This window comes from Typopeltis vanoorti, chromosome 3, assembly GCF_054136105.1.
Source record: "Typopeltis vanoorti isolate ZY-2024b chromosome 3, IOZ_Tvanoo_1.0, whole genome shotgun sequence".
NCBI lineage: Eukaryota > Metazoa > Arthropoda > Arachnida > Uropygi > Thelyphonidae > Typopeltis > Typopeltis vanoorti.
The window spans coordinates 93,597,523-93,617,968 of NC_143551.1; the positions used below are offsets into that span (position 1 = coordinate 93,597,523).

Here is a 20,446-nt window from a genome sequence, read left to right on the forward strand (position 1 = left end):
TTTTTTACATGGAGGGCCTGAAAGGTAGCGAGAGCACAAATAGTGAATGAGTTTAAGGAGTGGTATGATAAGCTTTATGTTGTCTAAGATGAGCCTCCCACAATGAGTCTGTCTTGTGATTTCATAGAGGTCCTTAATAATAATAATATCTTAGCCTGCAAATGGCTATATATATATATACTTTTAGTTAAGTATTACTAATTTTTTTGCAAAATTTTATTCCAGATACAAGTAAAAATCAGTGTGAATCCAATAATCCCTGTTCACAAAAATGTTTGGATACTGGGGTGGCAATTCAGTGCACTTGTTTTCCAGGTTACAGTCTTGCTGCAGACCAGCATACTTGTAATGGTAAAGATATTTTTATCTTAAATTATTATTATTAGTAATATAATATATATATATATATATATATATATATATATAAGCACACCGTTGAACAATGCGGGGGTTAGGGATACCAATCTCCTGTATTTATATGCGGATATTTGCAGTCAAATATCCACATATAACTTTTGACTCCCCAAAAAACTTTACTAATAGCCTACAGTTGACTGGAAGCCTTACCGATAACATAAACAGTCTATTAATATATATTTTATATATAATTAATTAAATTTATTTAATTTTCATTTTCACATTTCACTTTAAAAAGTATTCTAAACTGGTTTCAAGTTTTTAAGGTGGGGAAATCAGAGCACCTGGGGAAAAACCAACCCCAGTTACTAACAATTCGGCCATCTACCGGATAACATAACTGTAGCAACCACTGAAAGACATACATAATCATAATTTTCCTAAATTTTCAACATTCAGTGGGATGGCTTACACTTCCTCATATTCTGGGAAGGTGTTGTTATTCTAGTGTTTTTTTTTTCTTCTAGTTTGAGATACTTTAAGTACAGGATTTTCTCTTTTCTTGCCAGCACTGCTCTTTAGTGTGGGATTCCCTACTTCTTTTTGCAGGCACTGGTCTATCAGTGCAGAATTTTTTTTCCTGTAGATATTGATCTAATTAGTGCAGGATTTCTTGTTACAAGTGCTATTAAGCACAGGATTAAATTTCCTGCTAGTGGTGAATTAAATTAATATTTTAATAAAATAAAAAAAAACTCGTCACAGGATTTTATCAGATAAAAGGTCTGTTTTCTTTCTCCCCTTTTAATGCAGAGAATAATTAAAAAACGAGTTCCTTATTTCTAAGAGTGAAACCCTCAGTTTCGAAGTCATTGAACCTCACAAAGTGAGAGAAGTTGTTAAGATACTGAAAGAAACAGCAGGTGCAGGGAATATATATGCTTTCACATTCTTTTTTGGTGGTCAATATCAGGTCACCACAAGAGACAACACTACCAGAGCCAAACTACTAGGAGGTTTCAAAATAAAAAAATCAGTCACTCGTTCCTATAATAATCGGAAATAAAGTCCGGAATTGCATAGTATTCCAGAATGATAACATCAGAGGAAGCTTTAACCATCCTCCAAAAAACAACCTTCAAAAGCTCCAAAAAAAAGTGAAGGCTTTTGGAGTTGACAGATTGGAAATATATCATAGCATCTGGAAATTTAGATTTCCAGTCCTAATGATGATCTTTAACAACATTTTTGCACAGAAACATCCCAGAAAAGTTTGTTGAGTACTGTATGGTTCTAATCTCCACCCCCCCCCCCCCACCTAAAAAAATAAAAATAAAATAAATAAATAAATAAATGTAGAGAAGATGTTGTTGGCCTTACAAGAAGACTTGAATAAATTGAGTGATTGGGCACAGGAATGGGGATATGAGTTCAATGTTGCAAAATGTAAGGTTTTAAATTTTGGAAAACAAAGATAGGATGCAGAATTTATGCTTGGTGTGGATATATTGTCAGAGGTGGAGGAAATAAGAGATCTGGAAGTGATAGTGGATAAGGTTCTGAAATTTAGGGAACACATAGCCAAAATTGTGAAGACAACACAAAGACTTCTGGGAATGATGTGGAGGACACTGACTTGTAGAAGTAGGGAAATTCTTGTTCCTAATTTGTGGCCTAATCTTTGATTAGGCCACACATGGACTATTGTGCCCAGATTTGGTCACCTGGTTTTCAGAAGGATGAAGAGATGCTGGAAAGGGTCCAGAGGTGACTGACTAAGGTAGTTTCTAACCTCTAGAATGTCGAATATGAAGAAAGATAGAGAAGATGCAATTTGCAGAGTCTGGTGTACAGGAGGTAGAGGGAGAGATATGATAGAGACCTGCAAGTTAGTAAGGGTTGTTATAGGATCAATGTTGAAGAGATTCTGCAGAAAATAGCAGGAGATCAGAAGAGAACCAGAGGTCATCCCTGGAAACTGTATAAAGAGAGTGTGAGTGGGGGGGGGGGGGGGGTGAGAAGCAGGTTTTTTTTGATGCAGAGTTGTGAATGATTGGAATGCCTTGCCCAAGAGTGTGGTGTCTGCAGAAAATTTGAGTGTGTTTAAAGCACGATATGACAAGCTATGTGTGTGATAAAAGGACCTCCCAGATGAGTCTTTGACTCCATTGCATCTTGGGTAATAATAATAATAATAATAATAAATCCATCACACATCACCAATGCTGTGGACCTCCATATAAAATCTTTATGAAAATTTTATTAAATGTCAGAATTAAAAAAGCATTTAAAAGAATTGGTTGAAAGCATACAAATTTGCAGGATGCCTAGAAATATAATTGAATTCAATTTATTTGTAATCAGGAATATTTATCTATCTCAGGAGTGGCCACAGCGTGGCTCGCGAGACACAAGCGGCTCACATCCATGCCTTGCATGGCTCTTCACTATCTACCAGGAAAAAATAAACAAAAAGAGAAGAGGAAGCAACAAAAAAAAGGAACAAAAAAAAAAAAAAAGAGATGAGTGATAGAAAAACAGGGCTAATAAAAATTACTGCAATAAAAAAGTTTAATTCGAAACACATTAAATGAAGTTTATTTTTAATAAAAGAACGTGTAGGATATATTTTGCATGAAGAATTGCAAATGAAAAAGCTTTGCACAAAATGGGTGCCGCGCTTGCTCACAGCAGATCAGAAACGCACTCGCATGAAAATCTCTGAACAGTGCTTGGAGCATTTTAACAAGAATAAAACTGATTTTGTGCATTGATTTATTACTATGGATGAGACTTGGATTCACCATTACACACCAGAATCCAAACAACAATTCAAAACAGTGGACAGAAGCCAGTTGTTCAGCGCCAAAGAAGACAAAGTCTGTTCCATCAGCAGGAAAGGTCATGGCATCGCTGTTTTGGGATGCTAAAGGCATTTTGTTTATTAATTATCTTGAAAAGGCTAAAACAATAACTGGGAATATTATTTCGATCTTTTAACATAAAGACTAGACGAAAAAATTTGTGAGAAAATACCCAGTTTGCAGAAGAAAAAAATCATCTTTTATCAGAACAATGCACCTGCCCACAAAGGTATTTTGGCAATGGGAAAATTAAGAGATCTGCACTATGAATTGTTGGAACATCCACTCTATTCCCCAGATTTGGCTCCCTCTGACTTCTGTCTCTTCCTAAAACTAAAATTCTTCTTCACTGGTCAGCGTTTTTCTTCAAATGAAGAGGTGATTGAAGCTGTGGAGGAGTATTTTGCAGATCTTACTGAGAACTACTACAGAGACAGGATAATGCCGCTGGAGCATCGCTGGAATAAATGTATTTGTCTTAAGGGAGATTATGTTGAAAAATAAAAATAATTTTGAAATTATAAATTCGTTTTTTCATTGTTAGACCAAGAACTTTTCAGACCACCCTCATAGGTCATCCATTCCAACAGCCTTATTAACATCTAATCCAATTAACAACTGATATACCTCTGATTCTTTCACCTCTAATTCTCCTAATACTTGCCTTCCTTTTACATATTGTACAGCATCATTTATACCAGCATGATATAATGCTCATTAAATCACTCTGCTGCATCCTTTGCAGTGAATGCAGCAGAGTTATTTAATTACTTACCATACCTACCATAATTACTTACCAACCTCCATAGAAGAAGTCCCTTGAATTATCCTTGGCATGAACTGACCAATTTCTTCTCATACTGCATTTTTTCATTGTCTACCACACTTGTCATCTTCTTAGCTTGCACTTTATACTTTTCATGCATTTGCAATAACCTTTTCTTGTTTCACCACTTCCCAAACAAGTACCTCATGATCACTCTCACTAACAGGTATATAAAGTTATATAAAGAAAAAAGTGTTCAACAAATTCATGAGTAAAAAAGCACATGCAGAAGGGTAACCATTATGATAAAGAAGGCAAAAGCAGATTTTACAAAGAAACATGCTGAGCATGCTAAAGAATATTCCAGAGTTTTTTTCTTACTATGTGGTGAGTGAAAAGAAGAACCACTGTTTAATTTTAACAATTTCTGATGGTAGGGAGTTAACAGAAACAAACAAAATAGTTGAGTTAGTGACTGATCATTATGCAAGTATACCATCCAAGGTGGAGATATTGCAGTGCTAGATATGACCTTACGTATTGTGAGAATAGAAGTAGATGAATTGGAGATGCTTATGATATTGTATAATTTTAATGCATATACAGCCATGGAACTAGATAGGATTCAGCCTGTATGTTATGAGGATGTGCAAGGGTACTGGCATCTCCTCTGACCAAGCTATTTAATTTAAGTTTTGTCTCTGGAAAGACACAAAATAAATACATAAAGGAGATGCCAAGAGAGAGGTAGCAAATTATAGTCCAGTCAACATCTTGGGAGTGGAGACTAAATTAATGAAGAAGTCAATAAAAGGCAAAAGTCAAAGGAACAGGTTGAGAGGACAATGATACGTTATAGTAGGCAGTTTGGTTTTGTGAAAGGTGGGGGTTTCTCCTGGAATTCTATTACATGAACAGCAAATGGAGTTAGATATTAAGCTGATTTTATGGATAAGTGTGTGTGTGTGTGTGCTGATGGATAGACATCAAAGAGCAGTATATATGAGGAATGGTATCTAGGAGAAAGTGAATGACTCGTGGCATACCACAGGGCTCCATACTTGGGATGCTTCTATTTAATATATGCTAATATATATATATATATACACTGTTAATATATATAATATATAATATATTGTTTTTAATATATATACATCACTTATATATATAGGAGTGTTAAGGATTTTAAGGTTCAAGATGATAAATATATTGTTAGTTGAGCAATGATTTAAGGGGAAATATCTGGCTGTTTGCTGAGGGTGCAAAATTAGGAAGAGCAATAGTCATTGAAGGTGATATGGAGATCCTAAATGATGACCTAAATAGACTGACAGTATGGACTTAGAATAACAGCTGCCAGTTTAATGCGGTAAAGTATAATTATTATTATTATTGCATCATTCATGGAGTCGGCAAACTCATTGTGGAAGATTCATTTAACTGACAACACAGCCGCCGAAGCGAGGCAGAGTAGAGTGTCCTCCCACGATGAGTCCTTGAAATTCCTGGAGGTGTCACATAATAATAATAATAATAATAACAATAACATATTTATCATATCTCAAAATCCTTCTCACTCCTCGCATTAACAATAAATACTCGTAATGCGTTCCATTCACTGACAATTCTATTCATCACACCCTTCTTCACCACACTCTAAACCACTAAACTATGGTATGTTAGTTCTATGGATGGGCTAAGGATTTGTGTGCGAAAGTTTCTGTGGTTCAGTAGTTCAAGAGGAGACCACATGTTTATTAAATACGAACAGGATACGTGAAATCCCGACAAGTTTCATCATCAGGGGCATTGGTGTATAAAAAAGTTAAACACAACTAACAAAGATTAAATTCATAGTCCATTAGATGTTTCTAACTGTAACATTCAAAAAAATTGAAACATTCATTACTGAATGTTTGTTGGAACATTGTTATTTGTTGTCACGTTCTGTGTTTCACTTGTATTATGTCCGAGATCTGAGGAAGTTAGATTTTTTATGAATGCCAACCACACTTGGTGTAATATTAAACCTTGGTTTTTGTTGCACTATGTAGGAATTCTAAGCATTTTTGCTGCTTCCTTCAATTTCCTTGTAAAACAGTTTTTATCAATATATGATATGATTGTTTTTTCCTAAAGTACTTGATTGCCCTGTGGAAGTTGTGTGGAAAGCTATGCCTGATTTGTGTTCTCTTTTTTTTTTTTTTTCTACGTTTTTTTTTTATGTTCTGCCATATGGATTTCTCCTGACCTTCCCGTTTGGCCTAGATAACAAATGCCACAAGAACAATAGATTTGATAGACCCCCCTTGTTTTTTTTTTATGGGATGGTGCGAAGGTTTCAGTGTGGATGTAGGAGTCTTGATATTTTTCTAAAGGGAGAAAAGTTACTTTTAAGTTGTACTTGCGGAACAATGTTGCTAATCTGTCTGTGACATTTTTGATGTATGGTAGTGAGATTGCGTTCTTGAAATCTTGTTTTTCTATGTTGGTTGTGGAAGCTGTGTTCAGGATTTTCTTGATTGTTTTTGGCTCAAATCCATTAAGTGTGAGGTTCTGTGTTAAGTAATGTAATTCCTCATTTCATTTTTTTCCCATGCTGAGTATCTTATATGCTCTGTCTCTCAAGGTTTCTGTTATACCCATTTTTTGTGAGGGGGTGGTGGTGTGAGGCTGCATTATGAAATCTTCCTGTAGGTGTCGATTTTCTGTAAACGGAAACGGTTAAACTTTTTTCTTCTTCATTTTTTTCTATGAGGATATCCAGGAAAGGTAATTTTTTTATGTTCTTCTATTTCCAAAGTGAATTTTATATTTGGGTGTATTCTGTTAAGATATTATTCTATAAAACAATTAATTCATCTGTCATTCCTGGCTAAATGACAAAAATGCCATCCACATGCCGTAGCCGTCTCTTAGGTTTCTTTTGATAGTTTTTTAGAGCATTGGTTTCAAAGTTTTCCATGAAGAGGTTGGCTAAAGCTGGTGACGTGGGGGGTGCCCACTGCTAGTCCTTCCTTTTGTTCCCAAAATTTGTTCTGGAATGTGAAAAATGTACTATTCATGCAGTGTTTGTATAGTTCTACAATGTCTGGTGGGAAAAAGATTTTCAAGAAGATTCACTGTATAATTTCTCGGTACATTAGTGAAGAGGTTGACTCTCTCCAAGCTTGCTAAAATGTCTGAAGTTTCTATATTAACATCCTTGATCTTCTCAATGAAATGTAAACTGTTCTTTATGAATGAATCTGTTTTTCCTATATGTGGCATTAACATGTTTGTCAGATATTTCGCCAGATTCGATGTCAGGAAATCTCTTCCATCTACAATCGGCCTTAACGGGATATCTATTTTATGTATTTTTTGGCGTTTCATAAATTCTTGAGACGAATGGGTGTTTAGATGATATAGTTCTTTTTAGTTCTTCAGGCCAGTTAGGTATCTTCTTGATTAAGTTATTAGTTTTATTATGTGCTTGCCATGTGGGATCTCTGGTAATAGGCAAATAGGTGGTGGAATCTCTAAGAGAGTGTTCATCTTTCTTGTGTAATCTTTGGAGTTCATGACGACTGTCGTGTTCCCTTTATCTGCTTTAATTATCACGATGTTGTTGTCAAGTCTTAATTTTTTAAGTGCTGCAAATTCTGGTTTTGATAAGTTCTTGTGTGGTATTTTGCATTTTAATAGTTATGTGGTCTCAATACTGGAATCTATCTCTCGGGCTAAGACTTTATTTTATTTTATTTTTATATTTTCATATCCTACCTAAAAAGAATGCAGAAAAACAAATCAGCAAAGAAATTAAAGAATTAAATAGTCCCTCTGAGGAAAGAGAGCAAGGTTGACCAAGGAGAAGATGGGGGCGGGGGATGGTGTTGGAAACAATGGCACTACAACAAGCAATCTAGTTGTCTTCTTCACATAATAGTGAAGAAGACATTCTACCTAAGGACAATAGCCATCCAGTAAGATTTGAACCAACAGCCTGATGGTTGGAAAGTATATATATGCCAACCACTTGCTAGAAGATTGTCCTCTTCTGGATAAAATCAGATAATTTTTAGGCAGATTTTTGGTGCACCACTCAAATATAAGAACAGTATTCTTAGACCATGACATTTGAGATTTCTAAAGTTCTGGGTCTGGTTCCTCCTAACGAGGCCTTTATTGAGGCCTCGTTAGGAGGAACGAGGCCTCAATAAAGGTCAAAACCAGTCTGAGTGGTGATTCTTCCCATAATGCATGACATGGTACATGTCCATGGGGATGTGTGCTCTGCATTATGAGATACAAAGGCAAGTGATATGAGGTCATTGGCCTCTATATACAAGTAGCCCAGTCATGAAGTTGCTTCATGCACAGACTTTGTTTGCTTGCAGTTGGATAAAGGATTAAACCAAATATATATTTCTTGGCATTAATTTATAAAGTTAGCATTAGGAGTTGCACAGATAATAAGCAAGCATTGAACAAAAGAGTGTATCAAGTTTTTGGAGGTCAACAAGGCCTGCTATCAAGGAGTAGTTCCAAAGATTTTCATTTTCAGAAAGAACAAGCTGGATATAAGTCAAATAGCTGCAAAATCAGAATATCAGTATTAGTATTATTTCCAAGTCTCCATGAAGTCCAAAGACTCATTGTGGAAAGCTGGACACTCACAGACCACAATAACTATCATATCTTTCTTTGAGCACATTCTCTGTTGGAGAATTATCTTCAACAGAGAATGTGGAGATAACTCATTATCTACTCCAGCAACACATTCCACTTGTTCACCACCCACCAAACAAAAAATCCCTTTTCATCTCTTTACTCACATGACCCTTAAGTTTCCAAGGATAACTTCTAGTTGTTGCATCACCCATTATCCTATGCAATATCCTGTAACTATTTAGGTGAGAGCAGACTTTTCTCCCTAGCTTATATGTCTCAATCATATCATCCCTCCTCCTCCTATCCACCAAGATCTGAAAACCACATTCCCTCAATCCATCCACATACTTAATATTCCAGAATCTTGAGACAGCCTTATTTATTTGCCTCTGCATGCTCCCCAATATTTCCATATCACCAATATAGCTAGGTGACCAGATATGTGCACAGAAATCCATATGAGGCCTAATTAGCACCTTATAGAGTGGAACTATCACTTCCTTATCTATACATGTCAGTGTCTTTCGCATTATAGCAGCAAATGTTTTTGGATAACCCTTACAACAACTATCACAATGTCCCTGAACTTCAGTTCCCACTCACCAAGATGCCCAGATTCCTTGCTTCCTTCACCTCCTGAAGCAAAGTTCCTCCAGTGTAGTAAACCTCATTCCATCTTCTCTGGCCAAAGTACATAACTTTACACTTAGTAATATTGAAATGATATCCCCCATCTTTCAGCCCAAAGCACCACCTATTCAAATCCTCTTTTACAACAACAACAACAATACATCAGAATTTCCTGACATTGCTCTTCCCAATTTAGCATCTCCAGCAAATAACTGAATATGAATATCTACTTTCACACCATGAACTATATTTAAACAGCAGTGGTCCCAGTACAGAATCTTATGGCACCTACTTGTCACCTTCAATTATCAGGACACTGCAGCCCAATACAGAACTCCCTGGCTCCTGTTTGTCAACTAGCCCTGTAACCAAGCTATCAAATGACTATCTTGCCTAATTTCATCAGTAGTTTGTCATGCGGTACTTGATCAAATGCTTTAGCAAAATCCAAACAAAGCACTGTATAAGCATCACCTCTTCCCCATCCAATATGCTAGTCACCCTATTATAAAATGTAAAAGTTACTAAAGCATGTCCTCTCCTTAACAAGCCCATGCTGTTCTCTTGAAAGATTTCCATTCTCATCAGTCCAGGTTTGTATTCTGTCTCTAACTAGCCTCTCTAACACTTTCCCGTGACACTTGATGTACACACTGGCCTATAGTTCGAAAAATATTGTCACTGCATGAGGGAGAATCTAAGTGGCTCTATTTTCATTCTTTCCACTCTTCTGAGTCTGTTCCTGTTGCCAGATGTCTGTTGAACAGCCAAGTCAAGGGTACTATTATACCTTGCTTTGCCCTTTTGCACATTGCCTTAATATGCATGGTGATTTCCCATCCAGTCCCATAGCCTTATTAACATAAGATTACTTAATATTCTAAATACTTTTCATTCTTGAACTGTCAGTTGTCTGTCCTCCTATTGCTGTACAGCATTACTCTTAACCTGCCTCACCACCACCACCACATGAAATACACAATACATAACGAAATACTCATTAAACACTATATCTTCAGCAAATGTGACTCTTGTTCCATCTGCAGTAACTAAAGTCATCCATCCATATTCACCCTTTCTTCTGCTAGCAACATAATTATATAATTCCCTAGGGTTTTGCTTTGCTGCTTCAGCCAATCTCTTTTCATGTGTCAATGTCTCTTTCTACTACACTTGTCGTGCTCCTAGCTTGCACCTTATACACCTCATGCTACTGATGGGTGTCCTGTTCTTTATATTTCTTCCATAACATCCTCTTCTGTAGAAGTTCCTGCATAATTCTATGATTCATGCATTTTACTCCTACTTTATTCTTCCTCCTAACCTTAGGAATGCAATCTAACATTGCCATAAGTAATTTATTCCAGACCAAATCCCAGGCACTACTGATTTCTCTTTTTTTCAATTGATCAAGCTACTGCACGTAATCAATCTGATTCCTTAATTTATCATAGTCCCTACTTTGTAATTCCATACATAACTCTTGCTCCATAAAGCAAATAACTAGTTAATCACTCTCCATGTCAAAATCATGTCAAAACTACATGATTACTCTTCCCAATTGGTGGCATCTATCATCATTGTATGAGATATTATTAAATCTAACACTCAAGTCCCACATGTTGCTTCAACTACATGCTGCACAAGATAATTGTCCCTGAGTAGCTCAAGAAATTCGATCTTCTTACTCATGCATGATATTTCCTGCTTCCATTCAATACTTCAATAGTTAAAATCACCCATTATTATCACCTTCCTGTTGCTCACCAATCTTATCTGTCTAAACTTCTCAGAATCATCTCCCTCATTCTCTGGTCTGTAGCAACATCCCATTAAACATTAAAAGCCTTGTTAACCTCAACCTCATGCCAAATGGCTTCAAAACCATTGTCATTATTGCTTTGTTCAAATTCCATCTTGAGAAGACATAACTATTCTGAAATTATCAGTAATAATCCATCTCCTCTTTTATCTTTACTGTATTTTCAAAAAAATGCTATAACCATCACATTATATTCTGTAAGCACATCATCCTCTGTTAACCATGTCTTGCTGACACCAAATGATTTGTGCTGACTAACTGTATCAAGGCCACAAATTCTGCACCCTTATTTCTAATACTCCTTGCATTGGTGTATAAGCATTAGTTCCTCTTTCCATCTTACAATTCCTTATACCATCATTCCAGTAATTTGACTCTGATCAAGCTACTGTGCGTAATCAATCTGATTCCTTAATTTATGGTCCCATTGGGGCCATCCCTATCTTGTCTTCCTTTGTCCCTTATCTCACAATTTTGGTATCTTACACTCACAGTCCCACTGTCTAGTTTCCATTTTCATGACTGGCTACACATTTTCCTCCTCTTATCAACAATCTATCCAGCTTCGTTTACACTTCTACTCTCACTCAAATGCAGACCATCTGTAGAAAACAGCCTCTCTCTCCTACCTACAAATTTATCTCACACATCAACAAATTCAAGTCCTCCCTTCCTGCAATACCTATCATGTCATTTGTGATCATTGCTCTTTTCCTCAGCTCTGTATTATCACAGCTTGGTAACACACAATTCATCCTCTCACACTCTTTTGCTTCACTGTCTCAACTTGATGACGAAAATTGTTGAGAAATCATGGAATCTTCTGATTTATGGAGATGAATCAAAAGATTCCATGCTATTTAAAACTGAGTCTGCATGTGTAAATGGCACTTTATACAGAGCAATACATTTCTTATACATAAATTACAAACCAGCAGTTAAAACTGAACAATAATGGAAACAGTTGAAGGAAGGGGTAGTTTGACATTAAATTAGCTGCAAGACAGTTGTATAATATCTCCATTGTTATTTATAATTTATATGGATCACATCATTGAAGAAAGTAAACCCAATATTAAGTTAGTTCTTAACTCTCTGCAGATGATATTAATCTTTTAAATAAATCTGCTGCAAGTCTTAAAGGTTTGAGCCAAATTAAATAACTTATGACAAATTTGGTGTGAAAATGACCTGAGAAGCAGAAAAACATCAATTTTTAGAAGTGAACCTTAGAACAGGTTACAAATTTTGCTGTTTAGGTACAGCTTTTAGTAAAGATGCTAAATTGAATATGGAAATTTAGATGATAGAATAAAAATAGTGAGAAGTCAGCTGAATAAATTTATATGGAATAAGAGAACAACTAGCAAAAGCACTAAGCTAGCAGGATACAAAACTGCATTCAAACCAATATTAACATGTACACAAGACTTAAGTTAGGAAGTCTCATACAGTTTAACCATAGAGATAGAGGCCAATAGGACAAAATATATTGTTGGTAGCCGCTATAGACCTGGGGGTCTAGAAGAAAATGTGGATGACATGCATTAGCAGATTAGCATAATGAGTGTAGCTGAGGAATTGTCATGGGAGACTTCAACTATGATGATGTAGATTGGAAGGGAAAAGGCACATGGCAAAATGCAAATTGAATGTATACAGTTACTAAGGGATAATTTGAACCTCTGTAGCTCAGTCAGTATAGACAAAGCCCTTTGGTCAGAAAGACTTGGATTCGATTCCCATTCATAACGTGATGAACCTTTATCTTGTCTCTTTCAATGAAAGGTGAGTTAGCTAGTCTCATATGGAGGTAGGGGGGTTTTTTCACCTGGAAACTTGGGTGTTTCATCCTTCAGAACAGGCAAAATGGCCATTTACAGACATTTCAAGAGCATAGGACTAACCACCTTATCTTTGAGTTACAGTTGAGAAGTCCAAGAATATTTGGAAGATTGTGAATGCTTTAGTGCCTGTTAGAACCACTGATCGATGGATGGACTAAGGGATTATTACTTGAAACAGAATGTGATGGAAGGGACCAGGGGTTTGAGAGTGTTGGATCTGGTAATAGCAATGATGACAAACTTAGGAGGCAACTTGGAATAGTGCCATATAAAAAATTACATGGAATGAATGTCATTAGTTCATGGGAAGTGGTCAAGGTTTGTTTCGGCGAGGCCTTATCGAGAGTGCATTCCCAGGGTCAGGAGGATAAGCTGGATGTCTAACAATATAAAGCAGGAGCTGCAAAAAAAGAAAGCATTGTGGAAGGAATGTACAAGATGATCAGTATACCCATTAGCAGTATAAAGCAAAAGCAAGAAGGATAACTAGTATGGTAAGGAAGGCTAAATCAGATTTCAAGAGAAATCTGATTTATTTCAAGAGAAATCTGATTTAGGTCATAAATGTTTTTAGGTGAGAGATGAATATCATTGTCCATGTGTGTGTATGACCACCATAATGCTTATTGGAGGCCTGCCATGGCTTGCAAAAAGTGAATGTTTGGTCTTTAGTACAGGTTTCTGGATTATGTAAATAAATAAATAAATAGACAAAAATATATGTAATTAATTAAACTTAAAAAAAAAAAAATCTTTAGCCCACCAAGGTTTACAACCTTGCATTGGTGAGAGTTGCATGAATGAAAAAAAAAAAAAAAAAAAAAAAAGAGAGAGAGAGAGATGAAGAATTTAAAAAAAAAAACAGTTTTGGCAAAAATAAAAGGAAAAAATAAGGCTCAGCGGAAATCGAAAATATAGATGAGTTGATGCAATTAGGAGTACACTTATTTGGAAAAAAGTTCATTTATAGTTGTGCTTCATGTTATGAAGAATACCAAAGGAACAAATAAAATTATTTATTACTTTGCTGAAGAAACTTGTATCTTCAGCAGCATGCTGTATGGATGTGATCTGAAAGGAGGATATTGTCATTTGAGAGGAAGTGCTATAGAAAGATCTTGAGGATAATCTGGATACAGAAAGTGAACAACGAGGAAATCTATAGATGAATACAACCAAAAGAAAACCTGATACAGAAAATAAATAATCAAAAGGAAACTACATCTATTTGGCTATATATGTAGAATGAACGATGAGAGAAAATTAAAAACTTTGCTGTTTGGAATGATTGAAGGAAAGAACAAAAGAGGAAGACTAAACAGAGAATAGGGCAATGACATTGCAAATGGTATGGAAACTCTATACACAAACCGAGTCATCTTGCACAAAATAGAATGCAGTGGAAGAATCTTATCAAGATGGCATCAGACACGTACAAGCGTTGAACCCATGGTTGTTGTTGATTGTTGATTGGAAAAAAGTTCATTTATAGTTGTGCTTCATGTTATGAAGAACACCAAAAGAACAAATAAAATTATTTATTACTTTGCTAATATTTCACATGATTTGAAACCTGGCATATTAGCAACTCAATAAATAACTGAATTTATTTGATTCTTTTTGTGTTGTTCATACCATGAAGCACTGCTACGAATAGTTACCATCACCTAAGTCTTTTGGCACATTCAGAAAAAAGTTGATTGAGAAATAGTTGTGAAATATTAACTGTGTTAGGCTCTTGTAGTATCAGGTAGACTTCATAATTATTGGTATGCACCAGATACCAATATGATGACAGTTTTATTATGTTTGAGCATAGAAATTAAATTAATCATAAATTTAAGCATCTCCTATTTTTCAGATATTAATGAATGTGAATTGTATGAACACACCTGCAACCTTCTTACTGAAGTATGTCAGAACACTGTTGGGGGATTTCATTGCTTGCGAAAAGAAAATGTTCAGCTTTTGTCTTCTCGTCCATGTCCTGCAGGATACACTATGAATCTAGAAACACGTACTTGTGATGGTAGGTTTTACAATATTTGATGTAGTAACTTCTTTGTAATTAAAGTAAAACATACAACTTCACAGTATTTTGAACGAGCAAAAAATATTGTATGTTAATGATGGCAGAATGAAACATTTCTGATTTAACTGATTTAAAAAACAACAAAAGTAAACAATCTAATCCAGTTATGATTTAAATGTTTATATCGCATATTCTTTGTATGAGAGATGTGCAAAAGCAATGCCTCCTATTTTTTTTTTCCTTTCTTTTGATTTGAGCATGGCAGAAAGCTTTAAATGTCACTGAGCAGACAGTTGTAGTTTCTATTTCCATCCCAGTGAGTGATGCTGTGCTCAAATGAGTGATCACAGCACACAAGTAATGACTGAATGGTAAAGTGTGGACTTTTTTGGAGAGAGGCACCATGATCAGTTACCAGTTTACCATTGTTGTCAACCAACATTATCCTCTTCCCTTTTTAAATGCATTAAGTTAGCATTTAAAAAAATTTTGTCCACACCCAACTAAACTTTCACTTCTTTGAATCAAATTGCAACTTTTTAGACAGGTTGTATGCAGGAAATTTATTGATATCAGAAACAAATGAGAAAAAAAAGACTTGCCTCAAAATTTTTACTTCTGGAACTTAAAAACTTTTTTTGTAGAAAAAATATTAACATTTCTAACTTCTTGCAAAAGGCTGTATCCTTGTTTACAACAAAGCAATGACTTTCATTTTCACTACCACTTATGTTGTTTTGCAGTGCTAAGCAGAAGTGCACCTCTGCCGTATGATGTATTTCTGAATGAGAAGATTGATAGTTAGTGAGGGGAAAGGCTGTTGATTAGAAACTGAATATAGTCTAGAACAGGGGTTGGTAAACTGAGGCTTGCGAGCCACATGCGGCTCTTTGGGTACGTACATGTGGCTCTGAAGTAAAATTGAAAATGAAAATAAAACTATCATAGTTTCATTTATAAAATGTTTAAAGGCTTTTATTCACATAATGGTGATTTCATTTGTTTTATAGGTCTTGCAAAACTTCATGGCACTAAGATGTGTGATGTCAGGGAGGGGAAAGCGAGCATAGAGGGGGTATACAGAGGGAGTGGAGGGGATGGTTGAGCACATGGTAGGCAGGGCAGCCAAACAAAGATTATTTCACGACAGCAGTTTTAAACACGAGAGACAGAAATAATAAAGCGACTCTAGCTTTTATTACAAATTCTCTTAATGCCAATGTGAAGGAATTAAATTTTTCTCCATTTGATATTGACATGGCTAATTTTGAAATACAATTGCTGAACTTGACAAGCCAAGACTTATGGAGCTCCAAATTTGTACATCTTGATACTGAAATAGAAGAACCAGAAAAAGAAGACTGCTATGAAAGAACTACAGAAGGCAGACTCAATGATTTTCAATACTTGGAATAGCCTTCCGGACTTATATCATGATTTGAAAAAATTTACAAAGCATTTGGTGTTCTCAGTACCTTCGGGTCTACATATTTATGTGAGCAATTGTTTTCTAACATGAATTTCATTAAATGTAAATTGAGGAGCCAAATTACTGATGCCAACTTGGAATCATGCCTTAAATTAAAAACAACTAGTTACAAACCAGACATCAAGAAACTTTGTAAGGAAATGTAAGTTCATTGCTCACACTGATTAAAACCAATGAGAACAATTTTTGTGTGGTTTTTTCTTCATTTAATAAAGATATAATTAATTATTCTCGAATAATTTTTAAATTGTTGTGAGGGACAGGCTTGGCTCTTTCGTCTCAAACATTTGCCGACCCCTGGTCTAGAAGAAAGGATTTTTGGAGAGAAATATAGAGAAGTGGAAGGTGTTTTTTTTTTTTTTTTTAAAACAAGTCCAAAGGAAGGATAAGATTGTTATGAGAGAAACAAACAGTTTTCCTAAATTAATGAATTAATGAATTAACCTATTTCATTGAAATAGGTTAACGACTCAATCCTTAAGCCATCTGTACTTATTCAAAAAATAATTCAATTCATAACATTAACTAACCCTTTCTCCTGTTAAACAAAAAAAACAAGCAGAAAGTACCAAACACCTGTATTGACAGCCACAGTTATGTAAGTAGGTTTATAAGTGGTAAGTTTATTAGATGCTGGGCTATTCATCCTTAAGGGGCCATTAGGCCAAATACATAAAACACATAAAGAAAGATGGGATGGCATATGGTGAAAAAGCATTTAACAAAAAAAGAGAAAGAAATAAACAAAGTAAACTATTATTATTATTATTATTCAGGCCTCCATGGAGTCAAAAGACTCATCGTGGGAGGTCCTTAATAGGAAACACAAAATCTATCATACCACTTCTTAAACTCATTCACTGTTCTCCCTCTCACCACTTTATCAGGCAATGCATCCATGATTCAATCCCCCTCCATGCAAAGAAACCACTCCTCACCCTCTTGCTCACCGCTTCCTTCCGTAACTTCCAGGAATGGCCCCCTTGTCATCACATGTTCCCGTTGTTCAACCAAGTGAAAGAACTCCTCAGTGTCAACCCTGTAACCACCTCTCCACACTTTTAAAAGTCTCAACCATATCACCTCTCCTTCTTCTATTCACCTCCTTTGCAATATGTCACCTGAATTTCAGGTTTCTATCAATCATTAATCCTAGATCTCTTGTTTCCCCTACTTACTCCAGTATAGCTCCTCCAATAGAGTATGGAGCATCCCATCGATGTGTCCCAAACCTCAAGATCTTACATTTTGCTGCATTAAACCGACACCTCCCATTCATTTGCCCATCTGTCTGGCTTATTCAAATCCTCTTGCATGGCTACCACATCTGCACTATTACTAATAACCCTTGACAGCGTCACATCAATCGCAAGCAACTGAATATCCTCTTGCAATCCATTGACAATGTCATTGATATAAAGGTTAAACAATATAGGTCCCAGTACTGATCCCTGTGGGACCTTCTGCCTCCCTGAAACTGCCCCATCATACACAACTCTCTGATACCTATCAGACAGTCGATCCTGAATCCAGTTGACCAACCTGAGATCCAAACCCATGTGCAGCAACTTGAATATCAGTTTATCATGTGGCATCCTGTCAAATGACTTTGCTAAATCCAAGAAAATGGCAGTATATGCCTTTCCCTCATCAACTGCTCTTGTCACTTTATTATAAAAGGCAATCATATTACTAAAGCAAGAGTGTCCCGTAACAAATTCATGTCGACTCTCACAGATAACATTACCCTCATCTGCCCAATGTTGTGTACGGTCCCTCACTAGTTTCTTCAAGATCTTAACATCTACTGATGATGCACAAACTGGCCTATAATTAGACATTTCTAGTCTGCTACCACCCTTATGCAATGGCACTATCTTACCTTCCTTCCATTCCCTGGGCACCTTTCCCGTAACCAGGAAAGGTACCCAGGGAATTTGACCTGGCTTTTCATTGAAAAGCCAGGTCAAAGGAGCTGTCACTTCTTTAGCACATTTTCTCAAAACTTGTGGTGAAATACCATCCAGTCCTACAGTTTTAGTGACATCCAGAGTATTTGGGACACACTTTCCTCCTGCATCTCTAAACCTCGAACATACCTTATCCCTCTAGTATTAAAATTTACTCCTCCGGGATGAAATACTCCAATAAAGTGTTCCTTGAACAATTCCACTATATCCTCTGCATCAGTCACTCTGTTCCCATTTTTATCCTTAAATGTTATTCTCCCACAATCATTTCTCCTTCACCTGGCCACATAGCTAAAAAATTCCCTAGGATTTTCTTTGGATCTTAGGGCCAATCTCTTCTCATATTCCAGTTTCGCCTTCCTTACCATACTAGTCACTCTCCTGGTCTGTGTCTTATATTCTTCATGCATTTGCTCTTCACCTGTATCCTTATATCTCTTCCATAGTCTCATTTTCACATGCAGTTCCTCTTTAACATTGTTTGTCATCCACTTTACACCAAATTGTGTCCTCTTCTTCACTTGTGGAATACAGCTTACTATTGCTGCTAACAAATATTTCTTTACAATTTACCAAGCACTAATGATATCCCAGCCTTCCAATTCTTCCCTCCATGAAACTTCCCGAAGTTGATATCTAAGACTATTATAATCACCTGCCTTATAATTCCACATATGTTCCCTTCTCTTTGAATACACCTGCGTGTCTATTCATCTACCAAATCAAAAGTCAAAACCACATGGTCACTCTCTCTCCAACTGGTGGGAGAGATGTCATCTCAGTTATTATCAACTCTTCTGATGCTGTGACCAAATCCAAAACTCTTGAACCTCTTGTTCCCTCTATTGCATGTTGCCTAAGACATTTGTCCCTCAAGAATTCTAGAAATTCCATTCCCTTATTGCTACATGCATCTTCCTCTCCCCAATTTATACTGCTGTAGTTAAAATCTCCCATAACAATAATTCTTCTTGCACTTGCCAAGCTCAACTGTCTAAACATCTCCTGGTCCCCACCCTCTGTGCTCCTTGGTTTGTAGCAACACCTCACTTAATATCCTGTCTTGCCCACCTCTTCCTCACACTATATGCTTTCAAAATCATTAGTGTCATTGCCTTCCAAAGCCTCCACTCTTAGAAGACATAAGTCATCACTTATCATAAGCAGTACTCCACCACCACGCTTGCCCTTCCTATCCTGCCGGAAAATGCTGTACCCTTCTATTCCTATTGTTATATCCTCTTCTGTCAACCACGTCTCAGTGATCCCAATAATCTTTGAACAGGCTGATGCTATCAGCGCCACCAATTCCTCTCCTTTATTCCGGATACTCCTGGCATTAGTATAAAGCATAAAAATGCCACTGTTTCTATACCTAGCATTATCCCCTCTAGACTCCACTGGGCTTAGTATTACGTGATGTCGTCCCTCTTCTTTCAAGTACCCATTCCCACAAGAGGCCGCTCCTGCTACCATCCACCCTGGGCATTCTAGTTTCCCTGCATTAACACACTCACTCGTTCAGAACAGCAATCTCTTCAGATGCCTACGTCCTTCCTCATTCAAATGCAAGTGGTCTCTCGCATACAATTCCTTTCTGTCCTCAAATGCCCTCCAAGCATCCACATATTAAAATCATCTTTTCTGACACATTCTAGCTATTATGTTATTCAATATTACTGCTCTTCTGCTCAGCTAATCAGTATCGTACCTAGGCAACATGCACACTATCTTTCCTCTCTGCATCTTCTTTCGTATAACCTCAAGCAAGAATTTCATATCTCTTGCTGCCCAATTTACATTACCTCTCAAGTCATTTGTTCCTACCATCACGATCATCTCATCCACCCTTTCACCCTTCTTAATTGCCATAGCCACACTTTCTATCATTGATAATTAATGCCATCAGCACCCAGGTTCTCCTCCCAAGTACTAACCGGACTCAGGTTTTGCTTAACTTCAGTGATCAGACGAGAACTAGTGCTTTCAAACTGATCTGGCCGCTGACAAAATATG

At 36.4% G+C, this 20,446-nt stretch overlaps 1 protein-coding gene across 10 annotated transcripts in view; it reads left to right on the forward strand.

The window, feature by feature from the left end:
* LOC150108392 (uncharacterized) overlaps positions 1-20,446 on the forward strand; it is a 628,716-nt gene that overhangs the window by 104,431 nt on the left and 503,839 nt on the right. For 9 of the 10 annotated variants that reach the window (XM_090415800.1, XM_090415806.1, XM_090415807.1 and 6 more), the window contains exons 4-5: positions 226-351; positions 14,801-14,968. In XM_090415800.1, coding sequence (XP_090271926.1) covers positions 226-351; positions 14,801-14,968 — 294 coding nt within the window. The remainder of the gene's footprint in view (positions 1-225; positions 352-14,800; positions 14,969-20,446) is intronic. The other variant, XM_090415805.1, reaches the window with a different exon arrangement.